The sequence below is a fragment of the Choristoneura fumiferana genome, chromosome 15 (assembly GCF_025370935.1).
Source record: "Choristoneura fumiferana chromosome 15, NRCan_CFum_1, whole genome shotgun sequence".
Taxonomy (NCBI): domain Eukaryota; kingdom Metazoa; phylum Arthropoda; class Insecta; order Lepidoptera; family Tortricidae; genus Choristoneura; species Choristoneura fumiferana.
This window is the reverse complement of record NC_133486.1, coordinates 5,505,719-5,527,290: the sequence shown is the minus strand read 5'-3', so window position 1 is coordinate 5,527,290 and position 21,572 is coordinate 5,505,719. Positions and strand designations below refer to the sequence as shown.

Below are 21,572 nucleotides of genomic sequence, written 5' to 3'. Positions count from 1 at the left end.
AACCATTACGGGTTTGCTAAACCAATTTTTCGATTCAGTGATGTGTTTGCAAAATATTCAACTTTAAAGTGCAAATTTTCATTGATATCGAGCGCCCCCCCTCCCCCCTCTAAAATCTAAAACATTGGGTGGAAAAATTTGTTTATTCTTTTTCTAATTTTAATACAATATGTCTTTTTGTCACAATACAAATTAAACAAAATCAGCATTTTAGAATTTCTTCCATTGTTAATTTAAATATATTTAGATTACACCCCGCCTTCATACACTACTTTTGTTTGGAAGTTTATAGAGCTGTTATACTCACCACTCACCTGTGGATTTTTAGAAACTGCGTTTATAATATTTTATTTTGTTTTGTTTTTTTAATGTAATAACGGAAAATACATGTCTGGATGTGGTTAGAACATTAAAAAAAGTGTGTTTTCGCTAGCAGACGGCTCTGCCAATAATCAAATTAAATTCGATAGACCCAAAGACCCTAACAATAAATAATGTATATATACGTTGGCAGTGCCGCCGCCCCAGAAATTACTCAGGGATATTGCTAACGGCATGTAGGTATATGAAAAGATATAACCTATTAGCTAGGATATTCACCAGAAACTTGGTGAAAGAATTTTTTTGGTCTGCTTTGTTCAATATTTTTTTATGTACCTTTTGAAATCCCCGTTTGCTTCTTTAACTTGGTCTTGAACCTTAATAAAATATTAACAATCAACATTTTTCTTGAAACTATCATCTTTTAAAAAATATTTATATACATTATAAACAATTCCCGTGATTGCTTATAATGTATGTGATCCCCATGAACATCAATTTCTGAAAAATAACAAACTAAATAAATAAGCAAGTGGTGGTTTTAAGTGCTCTATGTAAATCATGAAAACACAACGATTGCACTAAATCAAAAAACCAATAGTCATTTTCTACTACACGAATCCTTCCGATTTCTCCCGAAACCCGAAGGTTTTTCTAAGAGGTCACGGATTGCACCGTATTGTATTGTTCTGTGTACTGTACAAAAATATCGGTACAACGTGCAGCTAGCATTGACGAGCCATAATAGCTTTATTCCAATTTAATTAGTAGACTTTACTGGTAGTGCGGTGAAAGATCAATTTTATAATTTGCAGGTGTAAAATGTGTTGTAGTTGTTACAAGTGTTGTGCTATATTTTATTTAATGGTATGTTGTTTATATTAAGATAGGGTCTATGTCCAACAGTGGACGTCCAGCGACTGATAAAGTTGTTTATATATAGTTTGATAATAGGAGATTAAATTAATATGCTATGGCTAAAATAGTAAGTATATTCTTAGTGTTTTCGTGTAAATAAAATACTTAATTTAAAACTTTTGTGTATTTTTGTGCAATAAGTAGGTAGAGCTAAATAATACAAAACCGTCTCGTTTTGCTTTCAACGTACGTATCTCAAAAGAAATAAAACGAAACTATTAGGATCAATCGTGTGTCTGTTTGTCTGTTTTGAATTCACTAGGCAGATTAAGTTGAAATTTACTTCTCTTCTAATATTTTTCTTCGTGCTCCCGTGTAGCCTAAATGACATTTTTTATTTACTACACGTTTTCAGAATAAGTACAGTCGAAGAAACTGAATTATGGCCCAGTGTGAAACCTTTATGCTAAATGTCATGTTGACATACCTACCTGCCTACCTACCTACCTGTTGGTATACTATGCTTTTGTCAAGGAAATCTTGGTGAAATTGATTATTAAAAGGTTCCACCCCGGTACATGAATCAATTTGTTTGACAGTACATTGTTTTTATTAAGTTATTAAACGAGGAAACCTTGCGCAGTAATAGAGATCGGGGTGTCATAAAAAAAAAGAGAGTAAGTACTTATGTGTTGATATTTTAGTTTTTATTGTTTTTTATTTTATTTCATTCTTCATTTTTTTTTACTTTGCGTGCCAATCTACCTGCTATGTAAGCCATTCTAGCTAGCCTGTCAACAGGGGCAGGCTGAAAACCAGCGCTGGCAGCTTCTGAGCAAGCGCAGCATAAGCTGAGCCTGTTCCTTTTGTCACAGTGCAAGGGACTGGCAAACGCATTTTTTATTAGTTTATTGTTTATTTGTATTCTGTGTGCCTATCCTGTATTGTTCATGTTGGCAAATAAATCAATCTTAATCTTAATCTATAAATGTAAATAATATATAATCATGGGAAACTTAACACCAATTGACCTAGTCCCGTACTAAGCAAAGCTTGTATTATGTCTTTGTACTCGTATCTAACGTGTTGGTATTATTTTTAACCGACTTCAAAAAAGGAGGAGGTTATCTATTCGGCTGTATTTTTTTTATGTTTGTTACCTCAGAACTCCGTCGTTTATGAACCGATTTTAAATTATTATTTTGCGTTCGTCTAGGAATGTCTTCAATTAGGGTCCATAAGCACCAAATCAGGATATGATGATTGGATCTTAAGGAAATCGAGGGAACTCTTCAAATGTTGTAGGGACACCTATAGTAAATTGGATATATTTAGTGTAGTAGCTCTTGCATTTGCTCTTGAAAATCATCATTTGGTGAAGTGGAACTGATGATGAAGACCACAGTTGACCATCGGAGTTACTAATCAATAACAAGTATTTCACAGGATGAATTTTAATTACTTTGCCACAGTTGCATGCATATGGTAAAACGGGTGGTGAAGCGCCAGGACTCCTCAATAATGAACGTCTCTGCATCGGAAAAAGCAATCTTTCGTAAAAGGTGACGAGCAGTTGTTATTAAGCCATTTACACTAAAAAGCGTGAAAAAAAATTATAACAAAAAATTGAACTGACTACAAAAAAACATGAAATTAATTTTCTACCAGTCTGAAGTCGGTCGGTGCCTCAGCACGAGCCAGCAGGAGTGATTGAAGTCCAATATAAAGTGCGTAGGTGAGGTAGATCACTATAGGTCCACTCCTGCTGGCTCGTGCTGAGGCACCGACCGACTTCAGACTGGTAGAAAATTATTTTCATGTTTTTTGTAGTCGGTTCAATTTTTTGTTATACAATTTTTACTATGAAAGGTTCCGCGTGTGGCAATCGGAATAGCATATGTACTGTACTACGAGTACTTTGTAGTAATAAGATAACTCTCAAATGAATCATTATATCAGTGTTTCTGGTTTATAGCAACAGACAGCATTTGTCAGAGTTTGAGTTGATAAAAAACGTCAACGTTTTATGTAATTTGAAACAATTGATAATTTTACAGTATAGACTATTAACCGATAGAGTAGATTTCACATAATAATATTCGAAAAAAAAATCCAAACCACTGCGGCAATATCTGCATTTTGAACATGAAACTACCGTGAGACTCAGTCATATTAAATGATATTTATTGTAACAAGATTGTGACGGATAACTCACGTCTTAAATCGAGCACGTCGCGCGAGCAGAGCGATGGCGCGTAGTGCTCGTGTTGCGGCAGCCGCCGAGTCGTGTTGCTCCTAGGAAGAAGGGCTACGAATTAGCCCGAAACATGTCGAGCTAAACTCGATTTAAGACGTGAGATCCATTACAATATCATTTAATACCTGCATTCTTCTTCGCCGGACCAAGGTCCAGCAGGGCACAAGTTAAGCAAGCAATCTAATGCTAGTGATTGAACTGTACCTACTTCATCTGGGTTCAATAGTTTCCTGCCTACTTCATACAGCATTCCCCACTGCTTTCGTTGACTCTTTGGTTGACACATAGTAATTTTATCACTTATCACCAATGGAAATTGACAGTAAAGAATGCACTCTATGATTGCTACAACACCCGTTGGCGGTAAGTCGGCTAGTAGGTGAATACATATAGCATACTAGCTATTGCCCGCGACTCCATCCGCATAGAATAGAATCCTCTTATCGCCCCGCGGGTACTATGCATTTTCCGGGATAAAAAGTAGCCTATGTCCTTCCTCGGGACTCCAACTATCTTCATCCGGAATTTCGTCTAAATCGGTTCAGCGGTTGAAGCGTGAAAAGTTAACAGACAGACAGACAGAGTTACTTTCACATTTGTAATATTATTAAGTATCTTAAAAGGATATATGTGTAAGATGATTGAGGTTTCCTTGAGGTTGCTTATAGATTTCATTTTACGCTAGAGTTGTCTGTTGACAGAGATTTGACACCATGACAAGCCGTCACAACAATCAGTGATTTTGTTATCCCACGTATATCACTAATTTTTTTATACAAAATATGATTTATATTATTCTTATTATACTAGTTTACCCAGTTTCAAGCAATGTGCGGCGCAACAATTAACCGAGTTTTTGATAAGTTTGTGTTATGCTTATGGGCTAAGAGAGTGCTTCGTACCAGGTTTGAGTGTTTTTAAATTTGTTCATCATCATCCATCATCCCAGCCTATATACGTCCCACTGCTGGGCACAGGCCTCCTCTCAGAACAAGAGGGCTTGGGCCGTAGTTTCCACGCGGGCCCAGTGCGGATTGGGAACTTCACACGCACCATTGAATTGCTTCGCAGGTTTGTGCAGGTTTCCTCACGATGTTTTCCTTCACCGCAAAGCTCGTGGTAAATTTCAAATGTAATTCCGCACATGAATTTCGAAAAACTCAGAGGTGCGAGCCGGGGTTTGAACCCACGACCCTCTGCTTGAGAGGCGATAGGTCAAACCACTAGGCCACCACGGCTTTTTTCATAGGCACCACTAACTTCTTTTCGTTGCTATATATACTTCATCTCTCTGATGAAGCCATAGCGAATATGGAAGATGGAGAATAGCGAGATGGGAGATGGAAGATGGAGAAGAGAGAGATGGAGAATGTTCGAAACACTTATTCAAGGGCAACGCTTAATTGATTACTTATGATTAGTTGACGCGAAAACAATAGAGTTATTGTTTATATAGACGTAAAATATATACACATACTTACGAATGCATGTTGAGATGTAAATTTTCAAATCACACTTATTTTATTCAACTTTATTGCGAAAACAATATAAATTTCGATAACTGTCCGCAATTCACTTTTGTGAAAGAGTTTCGATGTAGGTGCGTTTTTAGACTTTCAAATATTTATTACGCACTTCAAAAGAAGGAGGTATCGCTTTGACATATTGGGATCATAATTTGAGCGTTCATTTTATTAGATTTTCGTTGGCACATTTTTGTTGACATGGTAGAAGTTCTGTTACTCTTTCCAGGTTATCTAGTACAAGTACAGGACGTCTAAAAATAATCGAAATTGTCACCAAATTCATAAATAATTTGTGGCCACGAAAATTGAGGCGGTTGAGACATTCGAATAATGACACAATATTGGTTTTCACTTTTTTTTAAATAAGCTATTTCTCCCATTTTAGGTATTAAGTAGTTTTGTAATCAGTTATTTTTTGAAGCTAATACTTTTTTTTACTAACCTATAGTTTCATTTTTTTTACAGTACAATCGGCTGGAACTATGCTGAGCTAGAACATTTCAAGTACAAAAACATCGTCACCATCAACAAATACAACATGATTGACCAGACACACAAAAGAGGCATGAGCCGGATCCAGAAATTCCTTCTTTTATTTGTTAGTTTCACTTTCATTTGGATGGCCGAGTATATCACAAGAAACCCAAAAGCAGATTTGGATTATCCTTTTGACGAACTGACAATTAATGATACTATTACAAGAAAAAAGGAAACCACAAAATATTTGTTACTCTGGACGCCAAGCGACTACGCTCCATTGAGCTTTCTAGGAGAAGGAAATGAAGCATTTATCAGAAACAAATGCCCATTTCTAAATTGCTTTGTCACTAGTCGCAGAGACTTTTTTGGAGGAAATTTAACTAAATTTGACGCAATAGCCTTCAATGGTCGTAACATCGGACAATTTCAATCATCAGATCTACCAAATGTTCGTTATCCTCATCAGAAATACATATTTTTTAATATGGAATCATCATCCAATAATCCCATATGTAACCCTTTATTTGAAAATTTCTTTAATTTGACTGCGACGTATAAATTGAACTCGGATATAGTATTTGCCTATCTATTGATCAAAAATACGGCTGGTGAAGAAGTGGGTCCACGGATTGATATGACTTGGGAGAAGTTAAATGATGATCCAGTTACAGTAAACAATAAAAGCGAGACTGTTGTTTGGATGGCATCAAATTGTCATACTAAAAGCAAACGCGAGAAATATGTCCAAAAGTTGGATGTAGCGTTAAACTCCCTTGGTTACAATGTAGACATTTATGGTAGATGTGGTAAGTTAAAGTGCCCCAGATCAGATACTTTATGTGACAATCTTCCAAGTAAATATTACTTCTACTTGTCGTTTGAAAACTCCATAGCGGAAGATTATGTGACTGAAAAAGTTTACAGAGCGATTAAAAATGCAGCTGTGCCTGTCGTCTTTGGTGGTGCTAATTATTCCAGGTATCTATTGAACTTCTCTTAGCTTGGACTTGCTAGAATCAATATCGATTTTTTTATAATTTTGCAAGGATGTTAATCAATCAACTTAAGCAGATGCTTTTATTACATTTTACGGGATTGTGTCTGAGGAGAAATGTAAACTTAGATAAAATATTGGAAACAGATTACAGTTTTGAGTTGATTTACTTTGTACAATTTTGTTGATCAAGTTATAAACTACTACTAGTGACTAATACTACTACTAGTACTACTAATAATACAATAGTGAGTAATATTCGTATTAATTTTCAAACATAATAGACATTCAGGTAGCTTTTCCTAGGGATTGCAATCCGGAAAATCGGATCCGGCATCTAACTAATATAATATAATAATACTAGATTTTACACATGGCTTCGCACGCGTAAACTATTCGATCTGGTAGTTACAATTGAAATTCCGGGATTTTACAAAATTCCCCTGGGAAATCCCAAAATTTATATCGGGATCTTCATTGAGGTATTAAGAACAACTGTCAAAAATTTTCACTCTAAACCCAGCGGTTGTAATTTCAAGATTGTATCCCTAACCCGTGGGAAAACCGGGATAAAAGTAACCTATGTGTTATTCTAGAAGTCCAGCTACCTATATACAGTAGCGATCAAAAGTGTTTTGACTCCAACAAAAGTTTCGATATTAATATGTTAATCATATTAGTTATGGTTATGCCTACGTATTTGTTGCTAAAATAATGAATGGCTTAAGACATCCTCGAAATTAAGCAAAAAGTTCAATTTCTTTTAATAATATTTAAACACAAAATTTTACATTTTACTGGTTCAAAAATATTTTGACAAGTGAATTCTTTTAATTTTTTACTAAGAGTAAGCATGCATTTCACAAGTATTTCATGAATAAATATCAGTGCACTGCTTGTAACATGCCGAAATACAAAGAATATTCAAACGATATAAGACAGGCTGTTGCGGCTGCGCTCAAAAAGGTCAAGTCGCAAGCAGAAGTTTCACGAACTTTTGAAGTATCCCGACAGCTTATTAGCGTTTGAAATAAATTGTTTGAGGCTCGAAAGAATGTTCTTAACAAGCCTAAAAGCGGTCGTCATTGAAAATGACTTCAACAACTGCAGGGCTACTACGAAACTCGAAACTAGAAGTTCGTATCGTACCGTCCCTCTCGCTCTCGTATTAAATAGTATAAGTGTCAGAGGGACCGCACGACACGAACTTTGAGTTTCGAGTTTCGTAGTAGCTAGCCTGATCGGGTAATCAAAAAACTTTCCACAGAAGATCCGCGAAAATCTGCAGAGGCGATCAAAGACCAATAAAAATAAAAATTTCAACAAATATATTCATGATTCCACCTGTTAAACGACACCTGAGAGAGCAAGGATTATATGGCCGACTCCCGTCTAACAAGCCGGATATTTCGGGAAAGAATAAGACGGCGAGATTAGCGTTCGCAATTCGTCACAAGTCGTGGACAAGTACTGATTGATCAAAAAATGTATGGAGCGACGAGAGTAAGTTTAATTTAATGCCATCGGATGGCATCAAGTACGTGGGACCTCCACACATTAATCGACACGATGTTAGATACCAAATACCCACGTTAAGCATGGTGGTGGCAATGTAATGGTTTGGGAACGCTTTTCTCGCCACGGAGTCGGCCCCCTCGTTAAAATTGATGGGATAATGGATCGATTTGTGTACGAAAATATACTCAATACACATCATGGTAAAATAAAAATAAATAAATAAATATCACGGGTCAATTCACACCAATTGACCTAGTCCCAAAGTAAGCTTAAGGTTGTTCTAGCTTGTATTGTATATTATTAATGTATTTAACTAGGACATTTTAACTTTTCTTTTCTATAACTGGCCGAATTAGTGGAAATTCGGCCGGACCTGGTTGGATTTCAATGTCCATCTATTCTAAAAATACCTGATATTCATTTATTTTACAGATTCCTTCCTCCCGGTTCATATCTTGATGCAAAAAAACACAGTCCAAAAAAGCTCGCCACCTTAATGGCTCGCCTCATAAAGAATTCATCAGCTTATAGCAATTTCTTCAAATGGAGAAACCATTATACTTACCACGAACCTTATGAAGCTGAAGACGTGTGCAGAGTTTGCACTGCGCTTAACGACAAAACTATGATGGAAACACATAAAGTGTATGAAAGATTTAGAGCTTGGTGGAATCCTGAAGGACTTTGTGGAGAAAATAATTCCTATTGGAATTAGTACGGTAATAAGATTCAATGATGCTGTCAAAGGTTTAAAAGACGACAGATGCAAAGTAGAAATAGAGATACCGCTGTTACTGGTTTGTTGAAAAATATTATTTAAAACATTTGAAATAACATTGTGACAAATATAACTAAGAATACAGTAACTAATGCACTAATTGATCTAATTAAAGATAACATGTATTAAGTGAATGGTGTAATGAAATATGCAGGACCCAATTTAAAAGAATTTAATAAAAAATGACAATTTTAAATGTACATAGACATTGGTTCAGTTTATGTTCATGAACTAGTAACTATTGTAAAAGAGAAAGGTGTACTTTTAAACCCAAATCATAAAATGTGAAAAACGCTCAACGCTGACAAAATTAGTAATAAAAAGATTCAACAAAGATAACCGTATAATCAGATAGCCTTATCGATTCGTGAGATAGCCAGACACTTCAATACTGTTGTGACCTACTGTGGCTGCAACATGTTTTGTGTGCCTCGGAAATGAAAAATCATTGATTTTATAGGATTTACTCACTACAAAGGTACGAAATTTGATTGGTCACTATATTTTTAAAGCTTTTTTTGCATTTTCTACGATTTAACCTCTCTTTCCCATATACCACTCGTATTAGGATGTATTTCCGGTAAGAAATATTTATTTTCTTGAATTCAATGTCTCTTATCCGAAGTTAGTCTTTAGCTAATTTTATTTCATGTTGTACTTGGAACATATAAATGTAAACAAATAAATAAGGTTAACCTCGGCAATTGTGTTAGTCAGTTTTGCGCAATTGAGGATACGTTTGTCACGATTTTACTATTGGCTCATTATGTCAGTTTATGAATGAAGAAATATTGTATAGCAAGTAACAAACTTTTAAACACAATTGCTAGAGATGTACCTATCTTTACCCCATCAGTATTTCATTCATGGTTTTAACAATATTCTTTTATCACGACAATAACACATTTTATGTTATCTATACCAGAGTAATAAAATTATGAGTGGTAATGGTTAGTTAACTTCTTGAAAAAAAAATTAAAGCTTATTTAATTAGTAGTAATGTAAAGTGAGTCATCAACATGTCAAAATTCTTGGATGCAGTGTAGATACGTAGTGACCATTATGTATTATATTTCGTCTATATATTTTTTTTTAATTTTTTTTTGATGCGTTCTACAATAAAGTCTAGTACTAGGTCACTGGCTTGCCTGTCACTGGATTATACTGATTTTGCAGTCATCTACAATAATCTACATCACTATTGCCTGTATGTAAATTAGTAAACCATTGTCTCATAGAGAGCGGAATTCTTATGGGAAAAATCAAAGGCCAATAGAGTTGGAACGGTGAATTTTATCGACTATCGATAAGTTTATGTATTTTATTTAAGGCGTGTATGTTTATTTATTTACTTACACAAATAGTCCTCAAATCCACATTATCCACATATAGTGTAAGAAAACAAAATTAGCGAATAAAATTTACTAACTTCATATCATTATGAACCTGTCCTTAATAGTAATTAAAAGCAATAAATGAATAACATTTAAATAAAAGACATCATCAAATCATAATTTTAAGAAGTATCTTTTTTTTTGTTCGACTGGATGGCAAACGAGCAAGTGGGTCTCCTGATGGTAAGAGATCACCACCGCCCATAAACATCTGCAACACCAGGGGTATTGCAAATGCGTTGCCAACCTAGAGGCCTAAGATGGGATACCTCAAGTGCCAATGGTAGCAATCCGGGGGAACCTTGCACAAGGTCCTACCACCTGCATTACTAAGAGATTAATGTTAAAAGTCAGTAAGTAATTACTTGTTGACTTTTATATTAATATAGAAGTAGGTTATTGAAGGAGATTAAACTTATCGATAGTTGGAAAAGTCGATAAAACTTAACATTCCAACTCTATTGATGTTTGATTTTTGCCATGAGAATTCCGCTCTCTGCGAGTCATATGGTCTTGATATTAATGAGCGCCATTTTATTATTGCAGCTCAAGACGCTTACTTCTCGCCAAGAGACAGCTCCTGCGATATAAAATATCTACAAATAATTATTGCTGCCTCAGGATTAATAACATAAACCATATAGCTGGGAGTACATCTGCTCCTCAGAGCATCTACTTCAAACGACAAACCATAGAATATGTCGAGGAAAAATCTACTATGACGAGATATACTCCATTAAATTCCCCCCAAATGCCTATCCGGAATTCAGGACGTTCAACATTCATCTTCGTATTATTTTGTTTTGCTTTTCCCGTATCTATAATATACGTGAACTCAATTCAGTATTCGTCAGCTGAAAACAATGAAAAACTTATGCAAGACGCTTTGGATATAGTCGCTCAAGATCCAAGATTTGCCGAAAAATACAGAGAAAAGGATACTTTTTCAAATGAACTTAAGTATATATTGCTCTGGACGCCTCAAGACGCTTCACCGTTCTATTATTTAGGAAATGGTCAGCAAGGCTTCATTAAGAACAAATGTGAGTTCACAAATTGCTTCGTTACACCGAAAAGGGATTACTTAGGTGGTGACATAACCAAGTTTGACGCTGTAGCGATCAATGGACGAGCTATGAGGTACACTACACTAGCTGATCTACCGCAGCAGAGATCTCCGTACCAAAAATTTATATTTTTCAACCTAGAATCATCGACTTACCAGCCAGTATGCAATCCGTGGTTTGATGGTTACTTTAATTGGACTGCAACTTACAAGCTTAACTCCGATATAGTGTACTCTTATATCTATATAAGAAATAGCGAAGGTGAACCAGTAGGGCCAAGAATTGACATGGAATGGATTACAGATATGAAAGAAGTTGATGATGATTTTAAAAAGAAGTTGCAGACTAAGAAGAAAGCAGCTGCGTGGTTTGTTTCACACTGTAAAACTAGGAGTAAGAGAGAAAATTATGTTAAGTATTTGCTAAAGGCGTTAGCATCATACGGATTAACAGTTGACATATACGGTGGCTGTGGTGCATTCCGATGTTCCAGGGCCCAGGAAAAGTACTGCAACACTAAAGTGGAGACTGACTACTACTTCTATCTGTCATTTGAAAACGCATTTGCAGAAGATTATGTTACGGAAAAATTGCTGACTGCCCTGAACCATAACGCTGTTCCCATTGTTTATGGTGGATCCAATTACTCAAGGTAATTAAATTTCATGCGTTCATAATTAATTTTTCAAATGATAAACTCAACAAATAATACAATAAAATACAATTTTTTGTTACTGAAATCAGAAATCAGCACAGTGAGTTAAAAAATATTTAATTTGTATGTTTACGGTAAAAAACCTGACAAGTACAGTCACCAGCATTAATATCTGCCACAGCGGAGCGTGCAAAAATATCTGACACGTCCTTCCGGCCCTAGAAATAGAGTCGTATCAGATATTTATGCACGCTTGTTGTGTCAGATATTGGTGCTGGTGACTGTACCAGTTAAACTCGCGGTGGGAGGGTTATCTTCGTTGAAATATTCTAATTATTTATTTCTTATTTATGACATTGACATTAATATTGAACATTTGAAATAATTACAAATAATACAACAGAACAAACACAAGACAAACAAAAATTAAAACTAATTACATAAAACTATTCCAAATTTAAAATGCTTATATTGAATTATTAATTTCCAATTATTATGTTTTTTTTAATTGTATTCCCCATAGTTAAACTACATGTTTTATTAAAGGTTTTATTGTAATATTTAAGTATAAAGTTGTTTGCCGATTATTTTCATAATTTTAAGCGCCCATTGTTTTCGAGATAAGAGAGGAAATGACAATAAACATTTAGGGCCTGTTTCACCACTTGTCGACTAACTTTAAGTGATGGATACAGTGATGCCGTCTCTGTTTGTTTCGTCCGAATAAACAAAGACGGCATTAATTTTATCTGACACTCAAAGTTAGCCGAAAAGTGGTGAAACAGCCCCTTAGTATATGATACACGGATATTATTTTGAATATTTCCTTTCAGATTTCTTCCACCTGGTTCTTACATCGACGCCCGCAGGCACGAGCCAACAGGGCTAGCAATTTGGATGGCCCACCTGATATCAACTCCAAGCGATTACTACGAGTACTTTCGCTGGAGGAACCACTATTCTTACTCAGAGTCTGAACCTATAGAGGATGTGTGCAACGTATGCGCAGCTCTCAATGACAAGGAGAAGGTGCTTACTCAGTCGGTATACGAGCATTTCAGGAGCTGGTGGAATCCGGATTGGGAGGAGCGGTGTCAAGAAGACAATTGGAGTACGTGATTTCTAAAAATGAAAATAAAATGAAAATAAAAAACATTTTCGAGACACAAAATGGTGAGATACAGAATAATACAGCTATGTTGTGTGCGCGAAGTGGTCCCGCGTCCCGCCTCAGCATAAATGCAGACTCCTCGGTGAAGTCAGTGTTGGTAACACTGGCGTTTTGTAGGTGCTATAATGCCAATCTTTAATAAATTTTGCATGTGTCAATGACCAAAAAAGGAGAGTTGGGTCATTTATTGAAGCATTTACTCAGTATGATTTTCGTGGGTATATTTTTGTTGACATGGAAGAAGATTCTGTTACAGTTTCCAGGTTATCTATACTCCACTTATTTTAACATTTGAAACTGAACGGTAAAATTTGCACACTTTTTGAAATGAAACAACGGAACTATTTAAAATTGTGTGAACTTCTATAATAAAAAGCATACCTAATAAAAACCGCTCTTAAACCTTTTCTTACTCCGACTATAGATGTAGGTATTTTGAGTCCATTGTGTTCGAAATATCGAGAAACGTGTGTTACAATTTGGCCGTTAATTCAAACCTTAAATTAAACGTAGTATAGTAGAAGGTACAGGATGTCTAAAAAATAATTTAAAGTGCCATGAAGTCCACAAACCATTCATAAAAAAGTGACCACGAAAACGGATGACACGCTCAAATAATGATCCAGTTATGTTTTTCGCGACCTGTTTGAATGTATGTGTATACACTCGAAATGAAATAAGAGTTGAATAAGACTTGAGTTTCATCGATAAAATGAAAATAAATAAAAAACACACTTTCGTTTTTTCGTTTTTGAAGAAAATGTATATGTATTGTGCTATATTATATTACATTACATTATCTACTCTTTCTCTTCGAAGTCACTACACTCGTTACAAAAGATCATGTTTTTTTTTATTTACATACATATACAACACAACAACACAAATAATTAACATTAGATTAACAAATTACTTTCAATGAACTGAGCGGTTTGTCGAAGTTTCAACAATAAAGAAAAAAAACAGGGTATATTTAATAGAATTAGTACTTTATGTTTGTATATACTTAGTATGTTTGCAAATAGTTGCCTATTACGATAATATTACTAATACGAGAGCAATCGTTTTTGTATTGAATAATTGTAATTTTTTTAAGTGTTAATTTTATTTCATAGTTAATCACTTATAACAGGTTCACACCGTACAGACTTCGACATGTGTAGCACATATCTCTTAGAGATGAAATCCCAAGTGGTTAAATACCATAAGGCCGCGGACTGGACGGCAGCGGATAGCGGCGCGGGCAGCGGTGCGGCGAGCATGTTCTTTGTTTATTGTACGGGCGGGCGAGACGCTCGTCCCACAGTGGTCACCTGGCAGCACACGGTATGAACAGAGAAAACGCTCACCGTGTCGCTGCCCGCCCCGCTGCCGCACGTTCACAGCCTAAGAATAATGCGACTAGCACAGAAGCAATTTTTTGTCAAACAAACACTTAAGTAGAGTTTAAACTTGCAAGAAAAATCGTGAAAGTTGCATTACATGGCGAGACCGTAAAGCCAACGAGTTTGTAGTCGTCAATTGTGCGGCGTAATGTAATGCAACTTGCACGATTTTTCTTGCAAAACCTCGGCTTTAGAGCCACACAATAGCAGTTTATGCAACTGTTATAATAGGGGTGCTTAAAACACGAGTGTGGTTAAAGGCCTAATTATGTACAGTTGCATACAATATTTTACATTACTAGTTTTGTATTAACCTAATGGTTACTGTACAGTCACCAGCACCAATATCTGACACAACAAGCGTGCATAAATATCTGATACGACTCTATTTCTAGGGCCGGAAGGACGTGTCAGATATTTTTGCCTCAGCAGATATTAATGCTGGTGACTGTACATATCATTGTCATTTTATTGCACTTCATTAGGTTATACTGTTTTGTACCTACATAATTTTTACATAAAATAGGTAATAAAATTAATTTATTGACTTTTATCGGGATATTTATTTCTTATCTATTTAGGATAGCCGATGCCAACAAAGTGTTATCGTGTCAATGTTGGTGAATAATTGTTTGACATGGGAAATGACAATGGGCTCGCCGCTGATCGCATTTTCATACAAAAGTAGTTTCGTTCTAATTTACAAACAATACACTGACAAAATAAAACTTTGCGACTATAACGGGAGCAGCTATTTTGATGCTTATAATTAGTTTTTGTTCATATTTAATGTAAAAAAATAAAATCACATTAATTTTGAGTTTTGTATGAGAAATGGAATTTCGACCATTCGACAATCTATTTAGTTAAAAAAAAAACTGCGTATTGAAAATCATAACCAAATACTCGTGGCTTTTTTTCTAAGTCCGACGTAAACACAAAAAGTTATTATTTCTTACTAACTATATCAAATTTAACGAGACGGACGGATGAACTGGTTAAAGCTGCAGGTTCACCGTGGATGGAGGCAGCTTCTGACCGAAGCAACTATGGTTTATGGGGGAGGCAATATGTCCAACAGTGGAAGTCCTATGGCTGATATGATAATAATGATGATTTCAGTCAATTTTACCACGGGACAAGTTTCCATCTTTGTCGATGTTCAAGTTGGACAGTTTTCCTTATCAATGTATTTCAAATTGATATTCTACTTGCGAGTGTAGGCAATTTCCAGTTGTCTATTTTCCATTTGCACTCAATGACAGTAAATCTTCGGCGCGTGAGGAACGTCCTATTGGTTTTTTAATAAATTAAAATAAAACAAGTGATTTTCCAAAGTGTAATCAAAAGTTGCTCAAAATACATCAAATACCCTCTAAAAGCAAACTCATACAGTTGAGTTGTAAGAAACAATAGATAACAAAGTACAACAAAAGCCACTCCTGTCCAGTGGCTACGAAAAAACTTCGGCACAACTTAATTAGAAAACTTTTGTACGTGCTCACCCACACAGACATGCCGTGCCGTCTGCGTGTGTATGTGTGTGTTGCAACGCATTTAAAAACCAAAACACTTTCCACCATATAAATACAATACAATGCAAAAAGGGGAATTATCGGAAAAATTATCAGGTCTTACATTATTTTCGTTCACTCCGGCAGGGCTACTACGAAAATCGAAACTCAAAGTTCGTATCGTACCGTCCCTCTCGCTCTCGTATTAAATAGTATAAGTGTCAAAGGGACCGCACGACACTAACTTCGAGTTACGAGTTTCGTAGTAGCCCTGCAGGTTAACAATTAATTACAGATCGTGCATTTATTGCACACGAGGTAATTACTGAATTATATATAATATAATGCATTTAATTATTAGCTCTCTTGGTGACACAACCATCACTTGAATCATCAACAGATTAAATGCTGTAAATTTTCGCGATAATCGCGAAAAAAGCCTTGGTGGCCTAATGGTTTGACCAATGACCTGTCAAGCAAAGAATTGTGGGTTCAAGCCCGGACTCTCATGTTTGAGTTATTGCAAATTCATGCGCGAAATTACATTAAAAATTTACTATGAACTTTACGGCGAAGGAAAACATAATGAGGAAACCTGCAGGCCAGCGAAACAATTCAATTGTGTGAGTGTGAAGTTCGCAATCCGCACTTGGAACTACCCAAGCCCTCTCATTCTGAGAGACTGCTTGTGCCCAGCAGTGGGGCGTATCTAGGCTGGGACGATGAGATAATCGGCAAGAAAGCTTTTGTTAGGCTAGCATAGTATAGATACGCGTGGAAGGGGAGCATTTGTGATAAAAATCCCCGGATGCGAGCTCGGAGAGTGCCTATCGCTCGCTGATGTCATTACGCCCCCCGCAGCGCACAAGCGGTTCCACGAAGCTGCGAAACTTATCACGATGTAGTTATAACACACTAGCTGTTGCCCGCGACTCCGCGTAGAATACGGTTATCGCTATCCCGCGGCATGGCCTACCAATCCCTACAAGCTATATTTAATACAAAAAAACAGCAATAGATGGCACTACTATTAACATTTGTAAATTATATAATGTGAATAAGCCGAATTAAGTAGACATATTAAGATTAAAATAAAGACTAGCATATTTTATAAACACAACTTCACATAAACCTTAATTCAACTGCTTAATTTGAAGATAAGAAACACCATAAAAATAATGCTAGTTCTAGTCTTAGTTTTAGGTGGTGCTTTTGGAGCCAAAATAAACCTTTCTTTCTTCTATAAGTCTAAACAAGACGCAGCTCGCAGTGGTTGCCATGCCAACGTACATTCTACGAGTTGGCGCTCCTGCGCCGCGCGCCGCGGTTTACTTACTGGGCCCGGTGACCGGGCCTGGTAAGAATGGCCGGGCCCGGTGGTGCCTAGAAGGGCACCGGGCCCGGTTCGCAATCTCTATACGGTTTATGATGAGGGTAGAAAGAGATGGTGAATACGATCACGAACGTCAGCGCTTTGGACAATACGGCCTCTGTAAGATAATGACGTAGTATCTGTAAGATAATAACGTAGTATCACCAATAAGCCAAGGTTTGCCCTACAATTGGAAGATGCCGTATCCACTTCCCCATTCGCAGATGGATGGCTGGCGATAGTCAATACAAAGAGATCGTAAGTAGATTTACAACCCCGTGAAGCCCGCGGCTCCTCATTCAATTACTACGTCAGTCTACGTCTCTTCGTCAGTAGCGCCTAAACATAAACAATGCTATAACAAATTATGTTCATAAACGTGAGATATAATCTTCTGACATATAGTATAATCATTATGGGTAATAAATGTCTCATGCAATATAAAAAATAACAAAAAAAAGAACCGACTACAAAAACCTTAAAAATAATTTTCTATTAGTTTGAAGTCGGTGCCTCAGCACGAGCCAGCAACCGAGGTATGCTATATCCTCAATTTCCCTATGATCCCATCATCAGATCCTGAATTGGTGATAATGGGACCACCTCGGAAGTATGTTCTTTAGAACAAAAAAGAATTTTAAAAATCGGTTCACAATTGGCGGAATTATCGCGTAGCAAAACACAAAAAAAACATACTTACCAAGTAATACTATAAAATTACAGCTTTCTAGCATTGATAGTCCCTGAGCAAAGCCGCGGCCGGACAGTCAGACAGACAGACATGGCGAAACTATAAGGGTTCCGTTTTTGCCATTTTGGCTCCGGAACCCTAAAAAACGTTTCAACATTTAAAATACTTGCACTGCACAGTGACTTTGACCCTGTCCCGTTACACTGCGTTTCATTATTTTTCCAGGGGTATTTTTCAAGGGCGTTCTGTATACATACCTACCTCATGACTGTATCAGTTGAACAAAGGGTCGAAGCCCAATCAGCCGCGATGATTTTTATAGCCGTGCTAATTGCGCGAGACTCCGGGGCCGGAAGCCATAAAAGTTATTAATTGGCCCCCGGCGGAAGTTGTAAATACAGCCGCTACTATTTCCGGTCAACTGACAGTGCCTTTTTGCGGGCTCTGCGCCTGAAGGCTGATTTAGATGTGATTTTATGGTGGAAGGAAACCAATGAGGGCTATCGTTTTTTGTCTCACTAGATGGCGCACTGTTGCGTGAGGTTTTTAAGTATGGCTTTCAAAGTCTGTTTTTACGGGTGTGAAAACAAAGTTTAGATTAAAATCATATTTAATACACCTTAAAACCGTACCATAAAAATATCGAGCATGCCACAGTGTTGCATAGTCCCCGTTTTGTTCGGAAAAAAGGGAGGACAAAGGTTTCCGAAAGACAAAACTGTCTCAAAACACAGACATTCATTGCCCCGGAACGCATATTTGCCATAATTAATTTCAGATATTGCTAAATATTCACAAAACTATTCTAATTATAAATAAACCCGCGTAGCTCACCCAAAAACTATGAGATTTGACATTTCGGAGACCTCACGCTACACTAGCGCCTCTAGTGGCGAATTCATACGCGATAGCCCTCATTGGGTATTCGACACCTTGAACCAATAAGTTTCTGTTATATAAAATTAATAATCTCTCAAACTATTTGTTCGTTCAACTGGCGGTGGAGACGACCGGTTGTTGGGGCTCCGAGGCAAAACTTTTTTTTAATGAAGTGGGGCGCCGTCTTCGTGAGAGAGGTCTTGACCCCCGCTCTGGGTCGTTTCTGGTGCAAAGGTTGTCTATCGTGGTTCATCGCGGCAACGCAGCGAGTGTATTGTGCACCTTTGCACCAGGTATGACGCGGGGCGGTTTATTTGACTGATTGTATATTTGTCTGACCTTGGTGTATTTGTTTTAATTTTAATAACTGGCAATGTAAAATGTTTTATATAAATAAATAAATTAGAATGTTTTTAATACAAACTTTTTTGCTGACTGCACTTTTCAACCAACTTCAAAAATAAGAGGCCGTTCTCATTTCGTCTGTATGTTTTTTTGTGTTTGTTACGCGTGGACCGATTTTCAAAATTCTTTTTTTGTTCTAAATTGTTGAATATACCTGCAATGTCATTATACTTACATGTTTATACCAAATTTCAAGGCAATCTATCCACTGGAAGTGGGTCAAAATGAACTTGCAAGATTTGACTAAACATACAAAACTTGATAGATACTGAAATATTTTTAGATAAGCCAATGTATTTTTAATTTTTTTTTTTTTTTTTATTCGACTGGATGGCAAACGAGCAAGTGGGTCTCCTGATGGTAAGAGATCACCACCGCCCATAGACAACTGCAACACCAGGGTATTGCAGATGCGTTGCCAACCTAGAGGCCTAAGATGGAATACCTCAAGTGCCAGTTATTTCACCGGCTGTCTTACTCTCCACGCCGAAACACAACAGTGCAAGCACTGCTGCTTCACGGCAGGATTAGCGAGCAAGATGGTGGTAGCAATCCGGGCGGACCTTGCACAAGGTCCTACCACCTGCAAAAACGAATACTTCTTTTTTCCAATTGAAAGGTAGTGTAACCATTGATTCCTAAATATTTTTTGCTTTTTTCCTAAAGCAGCTTTTGTTCGGGTCGGGTATCCAATTAATTGTATAAAGTGCGCTAATCTTTAGAAGTCGGTTTTTCTGCGATACCGAAGGAAAGATTCAGGTTTCAAGTAACAGGCGATAGCGTTTTTAGGTTTCGAATACGAAAGAATGTGACATTCTGTAGTTATCGGATTAAAAAAAAGCTTTTAAAACAGATTTTGTTTTTGATTCTGAGTCCGTATTGTCTAACGCACTGACATTCACGATTGTATTCTGAGACGACCAGATGGCCTAGTGGTTAGAGAACCTGACTACGAAGCTTGAGGTCCCGGGTTCGATTCCCGTGTCGGGGCAGATATTTGTATGAAAAATACGAATGTTTGTTCTCGGGTCTTGGGTGTTTAATATGTATTTAAGTATGTATCTATCTATATAATTATATTTATCCGTTGCTTAGTACCCATAACACAAGCTTTGCTAAGCTTACTTTGGGACTAGGTCAATTGGTGTGAATTGACCCGTGATATATTTATTTATTTATTTATTATTATTCATTCACCATCTCTTTCATACCATGTGACACAAAGAAATTGTGTTAGACACTGGTTAGACAATAATCTTTTAGGTTTTACTAATCGTACCGTGTCGACTGTAAGCCCCGTTATTATGACAACTCTTAAATATACATTGTACCTAATGTTTTAGAATCGATTGTATTGAGAATGTAAACAGAAAAGTTGGTGAAATAAAAAATGTAAACCAGACGTCAGAGTATATTACCATTTTTTATAGTAAAAGTACATCATGTTTAGTAATTATAGGTCATCGTAAAGATTCGCCGTGCTCAATATAAAATCTAAGTTACTGTTTCATACGTTTATAACGTACCTACAGTACAGTCACCAGCACCAATTGATATTGTGTGTCAAATGACACACCAAAGGGTGCATAATATCTTATACAACTCTAATTCTAGGGCCAGTAGGACATGTCAGATATTTTTGCACGATCCGCTCTGACAGATAATTATCAATGATGTTAACTGCACATTTAAAATCAGTATTATATCCACTTATACCTTGCACCAGAGCCAGCGTCAAGCCTCGTCCCAGTCAGGAGTGCTTACCGTAAACGATGTCAGATTACGCGGCCGCTGTAAAAACGCGATGTTCCTCTAAAAGCATTCCATTGTTTTGTTCTGGATTAACAGGATAAAGTGGTAACGATGCGATGCGTGTCATTTGTTTTTGTTCTTTTGAGTTTGTTGCTTTTTGCTTTTGAGAAACAAACAAAAGAATGTAAAGGTATCAGTTGCGTTGTGTGAAAATTTTCAGTACGAGCCTGGAGCAAAACACACTAACTTTAAGAATAGAGTATAGAAAGGGCGATGTAGGTATGAATGAGTGCTGATATGAACGAAACAACCCGTGACCGTATAGCCTAACGTTTCTGGCGCTCGCGATGGCAATCAAATGACAGATTTCACACACAAAAACTGTCATTTGATTGCGATCGCGAGCCTCAGAAACGTAAGGCAATACGGCCGCTGGTTGGAATTTAGCTATTTACTTACTTATTTCGCTAACACATACTAGTCAAAAGAAAATAAGGGCCGCTAAAGTTTCAACGATAAAATGAAATCAAAAATACGTGTACGTTTTTATCTGAA

General features: G+C 36.7%; 1 protein-coding gene across 8 annotated transcripts; it reads left to right on the top strand.

Annotated features, from left to right (window-relative positions):
- Positions 1-1,050: 1,050 nt before the first annotated feature.
- Positions 1,051-14,957, top strand: LOC141435920 (alpha-(1,3)-fucosyltransferase C-like). Of its 8 annotated transcripts, XR_012452233.1 has the most exons (5): positions 1,051-1,188; positions 2,626-2,741; positions 5,428-6,420; positions 8,387-9,210; positions 10,673-11,574. XR_012452233.1 is itself a non-coding variant. In XM_074098757.1 (3 exons), the coding sequence occupies exons 2-3, from the start codon at positions 10,845-10,847 to the stop codon at positions 12,965-12,967; spliced, it is 1,287 nt and encodes a 428-aa protein (XP_073954858.1). In that variant the 5' UTR covers positions 8,673-9,210; positions 10,673-10,844; the 3' UTR covers positions 12,968-14,957. The 8 variants fall into 8 exon arrangements, 1 of the variants encoding a protein (XP_073954858.1); XR_012452236.1 differs by lacking the exon at positions 2,626-2,741 and having other exon boundaries at positions 1,052-1,188; XR_012452235.1 differs by lacking the exons at positions 1,051-1,188; positions 2,626-2,741 and adding an exon at positions 1,221-1,306.
- Positions 14,958-21,572: the final 6,615 nt, after the last annotated feature.

Coding starts and splice junctions, on each gene's coding strand:
- LOC141435920 (XM_074098757.1), top strand. CDS start 10,845: ATGACGAGATATACTCCATTAAATTCCCCCCAAATGCCTATCCGGAAT. Junction 11,846..12,681: donor GGTGGATCCAATTACTCAAG/GTAATTAAATTT, acceptor ATTTCCTTTCAG/ATTTCTTCCACCTGGTTCTT.